At 36.7% G+C, this 20,862-nt stretch overlaps 1 protein-coding gene across 4 annotated transcripts in view; it reads left to right on the top strand.

The window, feature by feature from the left end:
• Nucleotides 1-20,862, top strand: part of LOC134082201 (mucin-2-like) — a 99,204-nt gene that overhangs the window by 58,500 nt on the left and 19,842 nt on the right. For all 4 annotated transcript variants that reach the window (XM_062537878.1, XM_062537866.1, XM_062537853.1 and 1 more), the window contains 2 exons: nt 19,115-19,138; nt 19,562-19,609. In XM_062537878.1, coding sequence (XP_062393862.1) covers nt 19,115-19,127 — 13 coding nt within the window. In that variant the 3' untranslated portion in view covers nt 19,128-19,138; nt 19,562-19,609. The remainder of the gene's footprint in view (nt 1-19,114; nt 19,139-19,561; nt 19,610-20,862) is intronic.

The raw sequence follows: 20,862 nt of genomic DNA, 5'->3' as shown, positions 1-20,862 counted from the left end.
GCTGTATCAGTGTCTCTCTTAACAAGAATATAAGGCACATTCCATCCAACCTTCTATCCATTCATCTTCTTCAGACCATTCACTCATCCACCCATTAAACTGTCAATCAATATCTATTAAACAATCTGCCTATCAACATCCATTAAACATTCTATCTATCAACATTAATTAGACTATCTACATACAACTTTTAAAGTATTTACTGTGGGTCCCTCTCAAGCAGCGTTTATATGTCCTCCCTCGCTCCTTGATCCTCAATGATCTACATAAAGAAAGATAGAAGAAGGGCTAGACTATCCCATTGTTGCCGCTCCATCATTCTTTATGTAGATCAGTGAGGAGCGAGAGAGGACGCGTAAACGCTATGAGAGGCACCTTCTGTCTCAGGCTTTAAGCATACAATCTCATTAAGACTACAGATCCTGTTTCACTACTTCCTCTGTCCACAACTGTTTCAAAATAAAGGTCCTCACTGCAATAATACACTATTAAATCATTTAACCATTGAAACTACTCAACTATTGAACTGTTCAACCATTCCAACTGTCAGTTATCATCCACTATGCCTCCAGTCAACTACATGAAACCTCCATGTACCTAGCAACCAACATAGCAACCATTAAAATTAAGTGTTTATGACCGTTTCCATAGCAACCAACATGATTATACTGCAGTAACTTCTTGTTTCCTGATAGTGGCCACCATGGATACCCAAGCAACAAATGTTTCAAAATAAAAGTCCTCACTAGCAAGTTAGCTAGTTAGCATGGTTAGCATAGTTAGCATAGTTAGCATTGTTAGCATAGTTAGCATTTTTAGCATAACTGCAAAAAAAATCATCAACTAAGTTAGCTAATCAACCTGGTTAGCATTGTTAGCAAATTTAGCATTGTTAGCATAGTTAGCATTTTTAGCATTACTGCCAGAAATCATCGGTTAAGTTAGCTAATCAACCTGGTTAGCATTGCTAGCATAATAAGCATTTTTAGTGTAACTGTTAGAAATCATTAGCTAAGTTAGCTAATCAACATTTTAACATGAATAGAAATCATTAGTTAAGTTAGAACTGGAACGTTTCATCTTTAAACTGTCTACCTTCACACTATCAACTCTCTGTAAACTATGCAACCACTATATTTACCCTAGCTACATCTTAGTAACCATATCTACATTATCTATTTTTGCATTTTCATGCACTGGTAATTCCTTGGAATTGCATTTCTAGTTATTACAGTGCATGAAAATGCACTGTACTGTTCTTCCTAGGCTTCTTCAACTTCAACTTTTTATTATTCTTCTTCTAACGCACGCAATTCAGCTTGAACCGTTTAACGTAGAAACTTCATTCAAACTGTGTTACGTAGGTCTTGCTTATGCCATGTGTGCTTTGTATTTTTCAACTTTGTAACTTTTATACTTTTTAAACTATTAGTTAAAAACTATTACAATTCCCCCCATAGACTTAACATTGCTCATTATGACATCACGGCAGCAATTAGAATCTTACGCCAGGTGGCCGGCCACCTGGGCACCAACTGTCAGTTTCTCTCAGGTTTTAAGCATACAATCTCTCTGAAGACTACACATATCCTGTTAAACTGTTTCCTCTGTCCACAACTGTTTCAAAATAAAAGTCCTCACTGCAATAATACACTATTAAATCATTTAACCATTGAAACTACTCAACTATTGAACTGTTCAACCATTCCAACTGTCAGTTATCATCCACTATGCCTCCAGTCAACTACATGAAACCTCCATGTACCTAGCAACCAACATAGCAACCATTAAAATTAAGTGTTTATGACCATTTCCATAGCAACCAACATGATTATACTGCAGTAACTTCTTGTTTCCTGATAGTGGCCACCATGGATACCCTAACAACAAATGTTTCAAAATAAAAGTCCTCACTAGCAAGTTAGCATGGTTAGCATAGTTAGCATTGTTAGCATTGTTAGCATTGTTAGCATTTTTAGCATAACTGCAAAAAATCATCAACTAAGTTAGCTAATCAACCTGGTTAGCATTGTTAGCAAATCTAGCATTGTTAGCATAGTTAGCATTTTTAGCATTACTGCTAGAAATCATCGGTTAAGTTAGCGAATCAACCTGGTTAGCATTGTTAGTAAAGTTAGCATTGCTAGCATAATTAGCATTTTTAGCGTAACTAGCTAACTTAGCTAATGATTTCTAGCAATCAACATTTTAACATGAATAGAAATCATTAGTTAAGTTAGAACTGGAATGTTTCATCTTTAAACTGTCTACCTTCACACTATCAACTCTCTGTAAACTATGCAACCACCATGTTTATCCTAGCTACACCTTAGTAACCATATCTACATTATCTATCTATTTTTGCATTTTCATGCACTGGTAATTCCTTGGAATTGCATTTCTAGTTATTATTAAACTTCTTCTTCTAACGCAGCCAATTCAGCTTCAACCGTTTAACGTAGAAACTTCATTCAAACGTTGTTGCGTAGGTCTTGCTTATGCCATGCCTGCTTTGTTTTTTTCAACTTTGTAACTTTTATACTTTTTAAACTATTACTTAAAAACTATTAACAATTTCCCCATAGACTTAACATTGCTCATTATGACATCACGGCAGCAATTAGAATGTTACCCCAGCTGGTCAGCCACCTGGGCACCAACTGTCAGTTTCTCTCAGGCTCCTCTCTGAAGACTACATATTCTGTTCCCCTGTATCCTCTGCGCACAACAGTATCAAAATAAGTCCTTCTAATTCCATCCAACTTTATATCCATTCATCTTCTTCAAACCATTCACTCATCCACCCATTCTAAACAGTCTGCCTATCAACAACATCAATTAGACGCTCTACATTGAACTTTTAAACAATCTACTCTGTCTCAGGCTGGCTCTCTTTAGCCAGTTAAATTGATTACACCTGTATCTGTATCCACTACTCTCTGTGTCTCTCCATTCTACAAGAATATAAGGCACATTCCATCCAACATTCTATCCATTCATCTTCTTCAGACCATTCACTCATCCACCCATTAAACTGTCTATCAACATCTATTAAACAATCTGTCTATCAACATCCATTAAACTCTCTGTCTATCAACATTAATTAGACTATCTACATTCAACTTTTAAATTATTTACTCTGTCTCAGGCTTTAAGAGTACTCTGGCTCGCTTAAGACTAGCCAGTTAAATTGATTACACCTGTGTCAACTACTCTCAGAGAGCTGTATCAGTGTCTCTCTTAACAAGAATATAAGGCACATTCCATCCAACCTTCTATCCATTCATCTTCTTCAGACCATTCACTCATCCACCCATTAAACTGTCAATCAATATCTATTAAACAATCTGCCTATCAACATCCATTAAACATTCTGTCTATCAACATTAATTAGACTATCTACATACAACTTTTAAAGTATTTACTGTGGGCCCCTCTCAAGCAGCGTTTATATGTCCTCCCTCGCTCCTCGATCCTCAATGATCTACATAAAGAAAGATAGAAGAAGGGCTAGACTATCCCATTGTTGCCGCTCCATCATTCTTTATGTAGATAAGTGAGGAGCGAGAGAGGACACGGAAACGCCATGAGAGGCACCTTCTGTCTCAGGCTTTAAGCATACAATCTCATTAAGACTACAGATCCTGTTTCACTACTTCCTCTGTCCACAACTGTTTCAAAATAAAGGTCCTCACTGCAATAATACACTATTAAATCATTTAACCATTGAAACTACTCAACTATTGAACTGTTCAACCATTCCAACTGTCAGTTATCATCCACTATGCCTCCAGTCAACTACATGAAACCTCCATGTACCTAGCAACCAACATAGCAACCATTAAAATTAAGTGTTTATGACCGTTTCCATAGCAACCAACATGATTATACTGCAGTAACTTCTTGTTTCTTGATAGTGGCCACCATGGATACCCTAGCAACAAATGTTTCAAAATAAAAGTCCTCACTAGCAAGTTAGCTAGTTAGCATGGTTAGCATAGTTAGCATTGTTAGCATAGGTAGCATTTTTAACATAACTGCAAAAATTCATCAACTAAGTTAGCTAATCAACCTGGTTAGCATTATTAGCAAATTTAGCATTGTTAGCATAGTTAGCATTTTTAGCATTACTGCTAGAAATCATTGGTTAAGTTAGCTAATCAACCTGGTTAGCATTGTTAATAAAGTTAGCATTGCTAGCATAATTAGCATTTTTAGCGTAACTGCTAGAAATCATTACCTAAGTTAGCTAATCAACATTTTAACATGAATAGAAATCATTAGTTAAGTTAGAGCTGGAATGTTTCATCTTTAAACTGTCTACCTTCAAACTATCAACTCTCTGTAAACTATGCAACCACCATGTTTACCCTAGCTACACCTTAGTAACCATATCTACATTATCTATCTATTTTTGCATTTTCATGCACTGGTAATTCCTTGGAATTGCATTTCTAGTTCTTCTTCTAACGCACGCAATTCAGCTTCAACCGCTTAACGTAGAAACTCCATTCAAACTATGTCGCGTAGGTCTTACTTACGCGATGTGTGCTTTGTATTTTTCAACTTTGTAACTTTTATACTTTTTAAACTATTAGTTAGAAACTATTACAATTTCCCCCATAGACTTAACATTGCTCATTATGACATCACGGCAGCAATTAGAATCTTACGCCAGGTGGCCGGCCACCTGGGCACCAACTGTCAGTTTCTCTGGCTTTAAGCATACAGTCTCTTAGAAGACTACATATCCTGTTAACTGTTTCTTCTGTCCACAACTGTTTCAAAATAAAAGTCCTCACTGCAATAATACACTATTAAATCATTTAACCATTAAAACTACTCAACTATTGAACTGTTCAACCATTCCAACTGTCAGTTATCATCCACTATGCCTCCAGTCAACTACATGAAACCTCCATGTACCTAGCAACCAACATAGCAACCATTAAAATTAAGTGTTTATGACCGTTTCCATAGCAACCAACATGATTATACTGCAGTAACTTCTTGTTTCCTGATAGTGGCCACCATGGATACCCTAGCAACAAATGTTTCAAAATAAAAGTCCTCACTAGCAAGTTAGCTAGTTAACATGGTTAGCGTACGTTAGTTAGCATGGTTAGCATAGTTAGCATTTTTAGCATAACTGCAAAAAAATCATCAACTAAGTTAGTTAATCAACCTGGTTAGCATTGTTAGCAAATTTAGCATTGTTGGCATAGTTAGTATTTCTAGCATTACTGCTAGAAATCAGCGGTTAAGTTAGCTAATCAACCTGGTTAGCATTGTTAGTAAAGTAGCATTGCTAGCATAATTAGCATTTTAGCGTAACTGCTAGAATTCATTAGCTAAGTTAGCTAATCAACATTTTAACATGAATAGAAATCATTAGTTAAGTTAGAACTGGAATGTTTCATCTTTAAACTGTCTACCTTCACACTATCAACTCTCTGTAAACTATGCAACCACCATGTTTACGCTAGCTACACCTTAGTAACCATATCTACATTATCTATCTATTTTTGCATTTTCATGCACTGGTAATTCCTTGGAATTGCATTTCTAGTTAAACTTCTTCTTCTAACGCAGCCAATTCAGCTTCAACCGTTTAACGTAGAAACTTCATTCAAACGTTGTTGCGTAGGTCTTGCTTATGCCATGCCTGCTTTGTATTTTTCAACTTTGTAACTTTTATACTTTTTAAACTATTAGTTAAAAACTATTACAATTTCCCCCATAGACTTAACATTGCTCATTATGACATCACGGCAGCAATTAGAATCTTAGGCCAGGTGGCCGGCCACCTGGGCACCAACTGTCAGTTTCTCTGGCTTTAAGCATACAGTCTCTCAGAAGACTACATATCCTGTTAACTGTTTCCTCTGTCCACAACTGTTTCACATTAAAAGTCCTCACTGCAATAATACACTATTAAATCATTTAACCATTGAAACTACTCAACTATTGAACTGTTCAACCATTCCAACTGTCAGTTATCATCCACTATGCCTCCAGTCAACTACATGAAACCTCCATGTACCTAGCAACCAACATAGCAACCATTAAAATTAAGCGTTTATGACCGTTTCCATAGCAACCAACATGATTATACTGCAGTAACTTCTTGTTTCCTGATAGTGGCCACCATGGATACCCTAGCAACAAATGTTTCAAAATAAAAGTCCTCACTAGCAAGTTAGCTAGTTAGCATGGTTAGCATAGTTAGCATTGTTAGCATAGTTAGCATTTTTAGCATAACTGCAAAAAATCATCAACTAACTTAGCTAATCAACCTGGTTAGCATTGTTAGCAAATTTAGCATTGTTAGCATAGTTAGCATTTTTAGGATTGCTGCTAGAAATCATTGGTTAAGTTAGCTAATCAACCTGGTTAGCATTGTTAGTAAAGTTAGCATTGCTAGCATAATTAGCATTTTTAGCGTAACTGCTAGAAATCATTAGCTAAGTTAGCTAATCAACATTTTAACATGAACAGAAATCATTAGTTAAGTTAGAACTGGAATGTTTCATCTTTAAACAGTCTACCTTCACACTATCAACTCTCTGTAAACTATGCAACCACCATGTTTACCCTAGCTACACCTTAGTAACCATATCTACATTATCTATCTATTTCTGCCTTTTCATGCACTGGTAATTCCTTGGAATTGCATTTCTAGTTATTATTAAACTTCTTCTTCTAACGCTCGCAATTCAGCTTCAACCGTTTAACGTAGAAACTTCATTCAAACTTTGTTGCGTAGGTCTTGCTTATGCCATATGTGCTTTGTATTTTTCAACTTTGTAACTTTTATACTTTTTAAACTATTAGTTAAAAACTATCACCATTTCCCCCATAGACTTAACATTGCTCATTATGACATCACGGCAGCAATTAGAATGTTACCCCAGCTGGTCAGCCACCTGGGCACCAACTGTCAGTTTCTCTCAGGCTCCTCTCTGAAGACTACATATTCTGTTCCCCTGTATCCTCTGCGCACAACAGTATCAAAATAAGTCCTCCTAATTCCATCCAACTTTATATCCATTCATCTTCTTCAAACCATTCACTCATCCACCCATTCTAAACAGTCTGCCTATCAACAACATCAATTAGACGCTCTACATTGAACTTTTAAACAATCTACTCTGTCTCAGGCTGGCTCTCTTAAGACTAGCCAGTTAAATTGATTACACCTGTATCTGTATCCACTACTCTCAGTAGAGAGCTGTGTCTCTCCATTCTACAAGAATATAAGGCACATTCCATCCAACATTCTATCCATTCATCTTCTTCAGACCATTCACTCATCCACCCATTAAACTGTCTATCAACATCTATTAAACAATCTGTCTATCAACATCCATTAAACTCTCTGTCTATCAACATTAATTAGACTATCTACATTCAACTTTTAAATTATTTACTGTCTCAGGCTTTAAGAGTACACGCTGGCTCTCTTAAGACTAGCCAGTTAAATTGATTACACCTGTGTCAACTACTCTCAGAGAGCTGTATCAGTGTCTCTCTTAACAAGAATATAAGGCACATTCCATCCAACCTTCTATCCATTCATCTTCTTCAGACCATTCACTCATCCACCCATTAAACTGTCAATCAATATCTATTAAACAATCTGCCTATCAACATCCATTAAACATTCTGTCTATCAACATTAATTAGACTATATACAACTTTTAAAGTATTTACTGTGGGTCCCTCTCAAGCAGTGTTTATATGTCCTCCCTCGCTCCTCGATCCTCAATGATCTACATAAAGAAAGATAGAAGAAGGGCTAGACTATCCCATTGTTGCCGCTCCATCATTCTTTATGTAGATCAGTGAGGAGCGAGAGAGGACGCGTAAACGCTATATATGAGAGGCACCTTCTGTCTCAGGCTTTAAGCATACAATCTCATTAAGACTACAGATCCTGTTTCACTACTTCCTCTGTCCACAACTGTTTCAAAATAAAGGTCCTCACTGCAATAATACACTATTAAATCATTTAACCACTGAAACTACTCAACTATTGAACTGTTCAACCATTCCAACTGTCAGTTATCATCCACTATGCCTCCAGTCAACTACATGAAACCTCCATGTACCTAGCAACCAACATAGCAACCATTAAAATTAAGTGTTTATGACCGTTTCCATAGCAACCAACATGATTATACTGCAGTAACTTCTTGTTTCCTGATAGTGGCCACCATGGATACCCTAGCAACAAATGTTTCAAAATAAAAGTCCTCACTAGCAAGTTAGCTAGTTAGCATGGTTAGCATAGTTAGCATTGTTAGCATTTTTAGCATAACTGCAAAAAATCATGAACTAAGTAAGCTAATCAACCTGGTTAGCATTGTTAGCAAATTTAGCATTGTTAGCATAGTTAGCATTTTTAGCATTACTGCTAGGAATCATCGGTTAAGTTAGCTAATCAACCTGGTTAGCATTTTTAGTAAAGTTAGCATTGCTAGCATAATAAGCATTTTTAGCGTAACTGCTAGAAATCATTAGCTAAGTTAGCTAATCAACATTTTAACATGAATAGAAATCATTAGTTAAGTTAGAACTGGAACGTTTCATCTTTAAACTGTCTACCTTCACACTATCAACTCTCTGTAAACTATGCAACCACCATGTCTACCCTAGCTACACCTTAGTAACCATATCTACATTATCTATCTATTTTTGCATTTTCATGCACTGGTAATTCCTTGGAATTGCATTTCTAGTTCTTCTTCTAACGCACGCAAATCAGCTAGAACCGTTTAACGTAGAAACTTCATTCAAACTACGTTACGTAGGTCTTACTTAGGACATGTGTGCTATGACTTTTCAACTTTGTAACTTTTATACTTTTTAAACTATTAGTTAAAAACTATTACAATTTCCCCCATAGACTTAACATTGCTCATTATGACATCACGGCAGCAATTAGAATCTTACTCCAGCTGGTCAGCCACCTGGGCACCAACTGTCAGTTTCTCTCAGGCAATCTCTCTGAAGACTACATATTCTGTTCCCCTGTATCCTCTGTGCACAACAGTATCAAAATAAGTCCTCCTAATTCCATCCAACTTTATATCCATTCATCTTCTTCAAACCATTCACTCATCCACCCATTCTAAACAGTCTGCCTATCAACATCAATTAGACGTTCTACATTCAACTTTTAAACAATCTACTCTGTCTCAGGCTGGCTCTCTTAAGACTAGCCAGTTAAATTGATTACACCTGTATCTGTATCCACTACTCTCAGTAGAGAGCTGTGTCTCTCCATTCTACAAGAATATAAGGCACATTCCATCCAACATTCTATCCATTCATCTTCTTCAGACCATTCACTCATCCACCCATTAAACTGTCTATCAACATCTATTAAACAATCTGTCTATCAACATCCATTAAACTCTCTGTCTATCAACATTAATTAGACTATCTACCTTCAACTTTTTAATTATTTACTCTGTCTCAGGCTTTAAGAGTACACTCTGGCTCTCTTAAGACTAGCCAGTTAAATTGATTACACCTGTGTCAACTACTCTCAGCTAGAGAGCTGTATCAGTGTCTCTCTTAACAAGAATATAAGGCACATTCCATCCAACCTTCTATCCATTCATCTTCTTCAGACCATTCACTCATCCACCATTAAACTGTCAATCAATATCTATTAAACAATCTGCCTATCAACATCCATTAAACATTCTGTCTATCAACATTAATTAGACTATCTACATACAACTTTTAAAGTATTTACTGTGGGTCCCTCTCAAGCAGCGTTTATATGTCCTCCCTCGCTCCTCGATCCTCAATGATCTACATAAAGAAAGATAGAAGAAGGGCTAGACTATCCCATTGTTGCCGCTCCATCATTCTTTATGTAGATCAGTGAGGAGCGAGAGAGGACGCGTAAACGCTATATGAGAGGCACCTTCTGTCTCAGGCTTTAAGCATACAATCTCATTAAGACTAGATCCTGTTAACTGTTTCCTCTGTCCACAACTGTTTCAAAATAAAAGTCCTCACTGCAATAATACACTATTAAATCATTTGACCATTGAAACTACTCAACTATTTAACTGTTCAACCATTCCAACTGTCAGTTATCATCAACTATGCCTCCAGTCAACTACATGAAACCTCCATGTACCTAGCAACCAACATAGTAACCATTAAAATTAAGCGTTTATGACCGTTTCCATAGCAACCAACATGATTATACTGCAGTAACTTCTTGTTTCCTGATAGTGGCCACCATGGATACCCTAGCAACAAATGTTTCAAAATAAAAGTCCTCACTAGCAAGTTATCTAGTTAGCATGGTTAGCTTTGTTAGCATAGCTAGCATTTTTAGCATAACTGCAAAAAATCATCAACTAAGTTAGCTAATCAACCTGGTTAGCATTGTTAGCAAATCTACCATTGTTAGCATAGTTAGCATTTGTAGCATTACTGCTAGAAATCATCGGTTAAAGGAGAATTCCGGTGTGATATTGACTTTAAATGTGTTGAAACATGATACCGAGTGTGAGCGATTGTCTCAGAGCTGATTTCGACCTGTCAGCTGTTCTCCGAAACCCGGCGGGAGCTTAGAAATAGTCAACCAGGTTTTTAACGTTTGTGCCTCGGGCATCTAACTGCCGTGCAAATAAATCACTGTTTTACACCATTAATGAGGCTCAAAGTAGCTCCACACTTTATTGGTAGACTTCTGAGGGCCCTGACATTTAAAACGAGACATCGAGAACTTTGAAAAAGCACTGGTTGTTTACTTACATGACTGTTTATTCAGGCAGTCACTTTCGAAAGTTTACCGGTCGCAGCCATCTTGAATTTAGTCACGTGACTGATTCATGACTAGTGCACGCATAGACATAGCGATTACGTGAACCAGTCACGAATCAGTCACGTGACTAGATTCAAGATGGCTGCTACCGCTAAACTTTCGAAAGTGACTGCCTGAATAAACAGTCATGTAAGTAAACAACCAGTGCTTTTTCAAAGTTCTCGATGTCTCGTTTTAAATGTCAGGGCCCTCAGAAGTCTACCAATAAAGTGTGGAGCTACTTTGAGCCTCATTAATGGTGTAAAACAGTGATTTATTTGCACGGCAGTTCGATGCCCGAGGCACAAACGTTAAAAACCTGGTTGACTATTTCTAAGCTCCCGCCGGGTTTCGGAGAACAGCTGACAGGTCGAAATCAGCTCTGAGACAATCGCTCACACTCGGTATCATGTTTCAACACATTTAAAGTCAATATCACACCGGAATTCTCCTTTAAGTTAGCTAATCAACCTGGTTAGCATTGTTAGTAAAGTTAGCATTGCTAGCATGATAAGCATTTTTAGCGTAACTGCTAGAAATCATTAGCTAAGTTAGCTAATCAACATTTTAACATGAATAGAAATCATTAGTTAAGTTAGAACTGGAACGTTTAATCTTTAAACTGTCTACCTTCACACTATCAACTCTCTGTAAACTATGCAACCACCATGTTTACCCTAGCTACACCTTAGTAACCATATCTACATTATCTATCTATTTTTGCATTTTCATGCACTGGTAATTCCTTGGAATTGCATTTCTAGTTATTAAACTTCTTCTTCTAACGCTCGCAATTCAGCTTCAACCGTTTAACGTAGAAACTTCATTCAAACTGTGTTGCGTAGGTCTTGCTTATGCCATATGTGCTTTGTATTTTTCAACTTTGTAACTTTTATACTTTTTAAACTATTAGTTAAAAACTATCACCATTTCCCCCATAGACTTAACATTGCTCATTATGACATCACGGCAGCAATTAGAATGTTACCCCAGCTGGTCAGCCACCTGGGCACCAACTGTCAGTTTCTCTCAGGCTCCTCTCTGAAGACTACATATTCTGTTCCCCTGTATCCTCTGTGCACAACAGTATCAAAATAAGTCCTCCTAATTCCATCCAACTTTATATCCATTCATCTTCTTCAAACCATTCACTCATCCACCCATTCTAAACAGTCTGCCTATCAACAACATCAATTAGACGCTCTACATTGAACTTTTAAACAATCTACTCTGTCTCAGGCTGGCTCTCTTAAGACTAGCCAGTTAAATTGATTACACCTGTATCTGTATCCACTACTCTCAGTAGAGAGCTGTGTCTCTCCATTCTACAAGAATATAAGGCACATTCCATCCAACATTCTATCCATTCATCTTCTTCAGACCATTCACTCATCCACCCATTAAACTGTCTATCAACATCTATTAAACAATCTGTCTATCAACATCCATTAAACTCTCTGTCTATCAACATTAATTAGACTATCTACATTCAACTTTTAAATTATTTACTCTGTCTCAGGCTTTAAGAGTACTCTGGCTCTCTTAAGACTAGCCAGTTAAATTGATTACACCTGTGTCAACTACTCTCAGAGAGCTGTATCAGTGTCTCTCTTAACAAGAATATAAGGCACATTCCATCCAACCTTCTATCCATTCATCTTCTTCAGACCATTCACTCATCCACCCATTAAACTGTCAATCAATATAAAACAATCTGCCTATCAACATCCATTAAACATTCTATCTATCAACATTAATTAGACTATCTACATACAACTTTTAAAGTATTTACTGTGGGTCCCTCTCAAGCAGCGTTTATATGTCCTCCCTCGCTCCTCGATCCTCAATGATCTACATAAAGAAAGATAGAAGAAGGGCTAGACTATCCCATTGTTGCCGCTCCATCATTCTTTATGTAGATCAGTGAGGAGCGAGAGAGGACGCGTGAACGCTATGAGAGGCACCTTCTGTCTCAGGCTTTAAGCATACAATCTCATTAAGACTACAGATCCTGTTTCACTACTTCCTCTGTCCACAACTGTTTCAAAATAAAGGTCCTCACTGCAATAATACACTATTAAATCATTTAACCATTGAAACTACTCAACTATTGAACTGTTCAACCATTCCAACTGTCAGTTATCATCCACTATGCCTCCAGTCAACTACATGAAACCTCCATGTACCTAGCAACCAACATAGCAACCATTAAAATTAAGCGTTTATGACCGTTTCCATAGCAACCAACATGATTATACTGCAGTAACTTCTTGTTTCCTGATAGTGGCCACCATGGATACCCTAGCAACAAATGTTTCAAAATAAAAGTCCTCACTAGCAAGTTAGCTAGTTAGCATAGTTAGCATTGTTAACATAGTTAGCATTTTTAGCATAACTGCTAGAAATCATCGGTTAAGTTAGCTAATCAACCAGAGGGGTGTTTCACAAAAGCAGAATTAAGACATCCAAGATAATCGATAAAGCCAGGTTTGACATAGCGTTCTCTAGTCATCCTTGCTAAACTCGTTTCACTAACGCCAATCCAGGATGAACAGGAGCGTCTATGTCAAGCTAGGTGTAAGTTATTCGGGATGTGTGCGCGTTCTCGTTTCTCCCCCAAATAACTCACGGTTGGAATAAAAAAGACGCAAAAAATAGCGTCTTGCACACAAAGTTAACAACCGCTTTTGATATAGACAACAAGGAGGTAAAGTTTTACTTTTTTGGATGGGGAATCATGATTATTTCTGTTACATAGCGGGAGTAGGTGTGTCAGACCAACTGAATGCAAATTTACGCATGCACCCACGTGTGAGAGCTTCCTTGTCTCGGCACGCAACGTCATTAAGAAAGCGCTTGCCTCCGCAAAGATGCACAAAGTATGACTATATATATATTTATTCTGTCTTTAAACCAAATTAGTTGAAAACACCTTCGAAATATGTCCCCTCCACTTCCAATCAACTACTACAGTAGGCTATTCATCAAACGTCAGTCAAAAAAAGATGCAAACAACGATTTTGTAATTAATTATAAGGCCACCATAATTTAAATTATATCTAAATGGTATTGGGCAGACATTCTGTTGTGTTTTGCGAGTAAATGCAAGTAGCAAATAGTATATTGGAATACAGCTCTTTCAAAAATCGCATGCAGGTCTGATTTGAATGACAGCTAGCTGAACCAATCAGATAATGTAATTACCATTAGAATTAACTTATCTTGGCTGTTAGCCTGGTCGGGAGCAGGCTAGCTTCAGAGAATAAATTCCCATGGCAACTTATGTAGCATCTCTTTTGTGAAACCGAGTCAAGGGTAAGTTCATCCAGGATAACCAAAAAATCCCGGCTTAATCCCTTATCTAGGTTTTGTGAAATACCCCTCAGGTTAGCATTGTTAGTAAAGTTAGCATTGCTAGCATAATAAGCATTTTTAGCGTAACTGCTAGAAATCATTAGCTAAGTTAGCTAATCAACATTTTAACATGAATAGAAATCATTAGTTAAGTTAGAACTGGAATGTTTCATCTTTAAACTGTCTACCTTCACACTATCAACTCTCTGTAAACTATGCAACCACCATGTTTACCCTAGCTACACCTTAGTAACCATATCTACATTATCTATCTATTTTTGCATTTTCATGCACTGGTAATTCCTTGGAATTGCATTTCTAGTTATAGTGCATGAAAATGCACTATACTGTTCTTCCAAAGTATTCTTATTATTACAGTGCATGAAAATGCACTGTACTGTTCTTCCTAGTCTTCTTATTATTATTATCTTTATTATTATTCCGCTGACAGCTTTTTCTAACCGCAATTTCTCTTCAACCGTTTAACTTAGAAACTTCATTCAAACTTTGTAATGTAGGTATTCTAATGGATCGGGTTGCTATGATTTTTCAACTTTGTAACTTTTATACTTTTTGAACTATAAATTAAAAACTATTAAAAATTTCCCCATAGACTTAACATTGGCCTCTATGACATCACAATCAGGTCGTTGAGCAATTAGAATCTTATGCCAGGTGGCCAGCCCCACCTGCAGCAGCCCTCTCTCTCTCAGGCTTTAAGCATACAATCTCTCTGTGAAGACTACATATCCTGTTAACTGTTTCCTCTGTCCACAACTGTTTCAAAATAAAAGTCCTCACTGCAATAATACACTATTAAATCATTAAACCACTGAAACTACTCAACTATTTAACTGTTCAACCATTCCAACTGTCAGTTATCATCAACTATGCCTCCAGTCAACTAAATGAAACCTCCATGTACCTAGCAACCAACATAGCAACCATTTAAATTAAGCGTTTTTGACAGTTTCCATAGCAACCAACATGATAATACTACAGTAACTTCTTTATTCCTGATAGTGGGCACCATGGATACCCTAGCAACTACTGTTTCAAAATAAAAGTCCTCACTAGCAAGTTAGCATTGTTAGCATGGTTAGCATAGTTAGCATTGTTAACATAGTTAGCATTTTTAGCATAACTGCTAAAAATGATTAGCTAAGTTAGCTAATCAACCTGGTTAGCATTGTTAGCATTGTTAGCATTTTTAGCACAACTGCTAAAATGATTAGCTAAGTTAGCTAATCAACGTGGTTAGCATTGTTAACATAGTTAGCAATGTTAGAATAGTTAGCTGATGATTTCTAGCAGTAATGCTAAAAATGCTAAGTTAACTTATCAACCTGGTTAGCATTGTTAACATAGTTAACATTTTAGAATACCTGTTAGAAATTATTAGTTAAGTTAGAACAGGAATGTTTAAGCTTTAAAATGTCTACCTTAACACTATCAACTCTCTTTAAACTATGCAACCACCATGTTTACCCTAGCTACACCTTAGTAGCCATATCTAAATTTTTTTGCATTTTCATGCACTGGTAATTCCTTGGAATTGCATTTCTAGTTCTTCTTCTAACGCACGCAATTCAGCTTGAACCGTTTAACATAGAAACTTCATTCAAACGTTGTTGCGTAGGTCTTGCTTATGCCATGTGTGCTTTGTATTTTTCAACTTTGTAACTTTTATACTTTTTAAACTATTAGTTAAAAACTATTACAATTTCCCCCATAGACTTAACATTGCTCATTATGACATCACGGCAGCAATTAGAATCTTACGCCAGGTGGCCGGCCACCTGGGCACCAACTGTCAGTTTCTCTGGCTTTAAGCATACAGTCTCTCAGAAGACTACATATCCTGTTAACTGTTTCCTCTGTCCACAACTGTTTCAAAATAAAAGTCCTCACTGCAATAATACACTATTAAATCATTTAACCATTGAAACTACTCAACTATTGAACTGTTCAACCATTCCAACTGTCAGTTATCATCCACTATGCCTCCAGTCAACTACATGAAACCTCCATGTACCTAGCAACCAACATAGCAACCATTAAAATTAAGTGTTTATGACCGTTTCCATAGCAACCAACATGATTATACTGCAGTAACTTCTTGTTTATTGATAGTGGCCACCATGGATACCCTAGCAACAAATGTTTCAAAATAAAAGTCCTCACTAGCAAGTTAGCTAGTTAGCATAGTTAGCATTGTTAGCATAGTTAGCATTTTTAGCATAACTGCAAAAAAGCATCAACTAAGTTAGCTAATCAACCTGGTTAGCATTATTAGCAAATTTAACATTGTTAGCATAGTTAGCATTTTTAGCATTACTGCTAGAAATCATCGGTTAAGTTAGCTAATCAACCTGGTTAGCATTGTAAGTAAAGTTAGCATTGCTAGCATAGTTAGCATTTTTAGCGTAACTGCTAGAAATCATTACCTAAGTTAGCTAATTAACATTTTAACATGGATAGAAATCATTAGTTAAGTTAGAGCTGGAATGTTTCATCTTTAAACTGTCTACCTTCACCCTATCAACTCTCTGTAAACTATGCAACCACCATGTTTACCCTAGCTACACCTTAGTAACCATATCTACATTATCTATCTATTTTTGCATTTTCATGCACTGGTAATTCCTTGGAATTGCATTTCTAGTTCCACTTCTTCTTCTAACGCACGCAATTGAGCTTGAACCATTTAACGTAGAAACTTCATTCAAACTTTGTTACGTAGGTCTTACTTGACTTTTCAACTTTGTCACTTTTATACTTTTTGAACTATTAGATAAAAACTATTAACAATTTCCCCATAGACTTAGCATTGCTCATTATGACATCACGGCAGCAATTAGAATGTTACCCCAGCTGGTCAGCCACCTGGGCACCAACTGTCAGTTTCTCTCAGGCTCCTCTCTGAAGACTACATATTCTGTTCCCCTGTATCCTCTGCGCACAACAGTATCAAAATAAGTCCTCCTAATTCCATCCAACTTTATATCCATTCATCTTCTTCAAACCATTCACTCATCCACCCATTCTAAACAGTCTGCCTATCAACAACATCAATTAGACGCTCTACATTGAACTTTTAAACAATCTACTCTGTCTCAGGCTGGCTCTCTTAAGACTAGCCAGTTAAATTGATTACACCTGTATCTGTATCCACTACTCTCAGTAGAGAGCTGTGTCTCTCCATTCTACAAGAATATAAGGCACATTCCATCCAACATTCTATCCATTCATCTTCTTCAGACCATTCACTCATCCACCCATTAAACTGTCTATCAACATCTATTAAACAATCTGTCTATCAACATCCATTAAACTCTCTGTCTATCAACATTAATTAGACTATCTACATTCAACTTTTAAATTATTTACTCTGTCTCAGACTAGCCAGTTAAATTGATTACACCTGTATCAACTACTCTCAGAGAGCTGTATCAGTGTCTCTCTTAACAAGAATATAAGGCACATTCCATCCAACCTTCTATCCATTCATCTTCTTCAGACCATTCACTCATCCACCCATTAAACTGTCAATCAATATCTATTAAACAATCTGCCTATCAACATCCATTAAACATTCTGTCTATCAACATTAATTAGACTATCTACATACAACTTTTAAAGTATTTACTGTGGGTCCCTCTCAAGCAGCGTTTATATGTCCTCCCTCGCTCCTCGATCCTCAATGATCTACATAAAGAAAGATAAAAGAAGGGCTAGACTATCCCATTGTTGCCGCTCCATCATTCTTTATGTAGATCAGTGAGGAGCGAGAGAGGACGCGTAAACGCTATATGAGAGGCACCTTCTGTCTCAGGCTTTAAGCATACAATCTCATTAAGACTACAGATCCTGTTTCACTACTTCCTCTGTCCACAACTGTTTAAAAATAAAGGTCCTCACTGCAATAATACATTATTAAATCATTTAACCACTGAAACTACTCAACTATTGAACTGTTCAACCATTCCAACTGTCAGTTATCATCCACTATGCCTCCAGTCAACTACATGAAACCTCCATGTACCTAGCAACCAACATAGCAACCATTAAAATTAAGTGTTTATGACCGTTTCCATAGCAACCAACATGATTATACTGCAGTAACTTCTTGTTTCCTGATAGTGGCCACCATGGATACCCTAGCAACAAATGTTTCAAAATAAAAGTCCTCACTAGCAAGTTAGCTAGTTAGCATGGTTAGCATAGTTAGCATAGTTAGCATTTTTAGCATAACTGCAAAAAAATCATCAACTAAGTTAGCTAATCAACCTGGTTAGCATTGTTAGCAAATTTAGCATAGTTAGCATTTTTAGCATTACTGCTAGAAATCATCGGTTAAGTTAGCTAATCAACCTGGTTAGCATTGTTAGTAAAGTTAGCATTGCTAGCATAATAAGCATTTTTAGCGTAACTGCTAGAAATCATTAGCTAAGTTAGCTAATCAACATTTTAACATGAATAGAAATCATTAGTTAAGTTAGAACTGGAATGTTTCATCTTTAAACTGTCTACCTTCACACTATCAACTCTCTGTAAACTATGCAACCACCATGTTTACCCTAGCTACACCTTAGTAACCATATCTACATTATCTATCTATTTTTGCATTTTCATGCACTGGTAATTCCTTGGAATTGCATTTCTAGTTTCTTTATATCGTTTTTTTTTTTTTTTCATTTCTTCCAGGGACGTGAAAAGTCCCGTAGTTGAAGAATTACCCTTATGTTGTATGTTGTCTGTGATGTCTTTAAGCTACTGGGACCTTGAATTTCCTGGATCAATAAAGTATCTGTCTGTCTGTCTGTCTGTCTGTCTCTCTGTCTGTCTATCCATCTATCTATCCATCTATCTATCTATCTGTCTATCCATCCATCCATCCATCCATCTATCTATCCATCCATCCAGATCAGTCCTTTGAACTCAGTGGGGGTGAGTGCAGCTGGACAGAAGTCATCAAAGATCCCATGCCATTAAAATATTTTTTCTGTTCAGTTTGAAATAACATTCATTTATGTTGTTTTTGAAATAACACCAGTCAAAATATGTTTTGTGACCTGTAGTAAGTTTGAAATCTATAGTTCTATAGTTTTTGCCGGTTGTTAATCCATTAATGTTGTTAAAGCAGGGGTCTACATACTGTAAGGGCGACATGTAACTGTCATACCTATAGCATGACACATATCATGCACGTCAATGATACTTTATTGATATTTATGACTGTTGTCAGATATCGTTTAAGAATGCTTTTTTTTCTTCACATAGTATTTTTTTTTTTCATTTGTGTCTGTAACCCTAATATCTGCGGCTTTAGCTGTTACAAATGATTTTGTGTTGTGTAATTACTCTGACCAGGCTCCGTCCAGTCCACTGGATCTCTTCTTCCACCAGCAACAATTGCAGGTACGTCCACATCAGTTGAAACCTAAGCTGAGGCCTGTTTCATAAACCCTAGATTGAAGATTAAAGGTACTATCAGGTAGTGCTGGGCGGTATACAGCACATCCCGGTGCACCAGGCTGAATTTTTGCACCGGTGTGGCATATCTTTTGGATATAATGTTACGTTGGTAACACAAGCATGTGAAACCATGAAGCAGCTCTGCTGCACAAACACTACAAACGGACATAAATCAACAAAATAAATAGTACAGATAATGCAGTAGCAGATAACCATGTTTCCTGTTGTTTTTAAAATAACATAGGTTAAAATAAGTTTTTTACCTGTAGAAAGTTTGAAATCTATAGTTCTATAGTTTTTGTCAATCCATTACAGTTTTGCTCAGTCGCTTTGGTACATTTCTCAGATCAGAATTGTAATTCTCCAAACTACCTATTCAATCTTCACACCATTGTGTCACTTGTGCACATCAAAATTAGTTTGATTAAATTACATTCTCGTTTATTTGAGCAAGTTGCAAATGTTTTGGTACATCCATGCAAATTATCATGAACAATTATTGCTGAATAGTCTCACCCCCACAACATTTAGGCATCTGTTACATGCAAAATGGTTGAACATGTTGTCATGAGAATTTGTGGCACAAAAGACAGGAGGTGTAGGAAGACTGCGCTGTAATTCGTACAGTATGCATATACAGTTTTCCCAAAGGAGATTGTCCTATGGTCAGATTTCTACTTTATATCATTTTCCCCTTTGTACTATGCAGTGCTGTCTTTTCCTTTCTGAATCACAAGGACAGGGTCTATCAATGAATTAGCGTAAAAAACAGTAAAAGCGTGAATGGGAATATTGTTGATCAAATTCCTACATTCACTAAGGTGTAACCTACAATTTACAAAAATTGTCATAAAAATGTAAGGCATAGTTTACATCAGATCATCCCTCCAGGGTACACTGTTGTGCTTACAATATGATTAAGACTGTCTTATTCATACACAATGGCACACGCACTTGTCATTCTGATGCACTGACATGTTCATTGACACAAATATTTAGTTTGGAGAGATGAAGGATTTTGAGCAAGAAACTGGATTTTGCAGGTAATCCATGGTGTTTAGCTATTTGTACAAATAGTTTTGAGAAATGCACTTACTTTTTATCAAATCTCAAGGATGATTCGAGAAATGTACCAAAACGACTGAGACAAACTGTAATGTTGGTAACAAATTTTCATTGTGTACATGAGAGGCTAG

The sequence above is a fragment of the Sardina pilchardus genome, chromosome 1 (assembly GCF_963854185.1).
Source record: "Sardina pilchardus chromosome 1, fSarPil1.1, whole genome shotgun sequence".
NCBI lineage: Eukaryota > Metazoa > Chordata > Actinopteri > Clupeiformes > Clupeidae > Sardina > Sardina pilchardus.
This window is presented reverse-complemented; position numbering and strand designations above follow the sequence as displayed.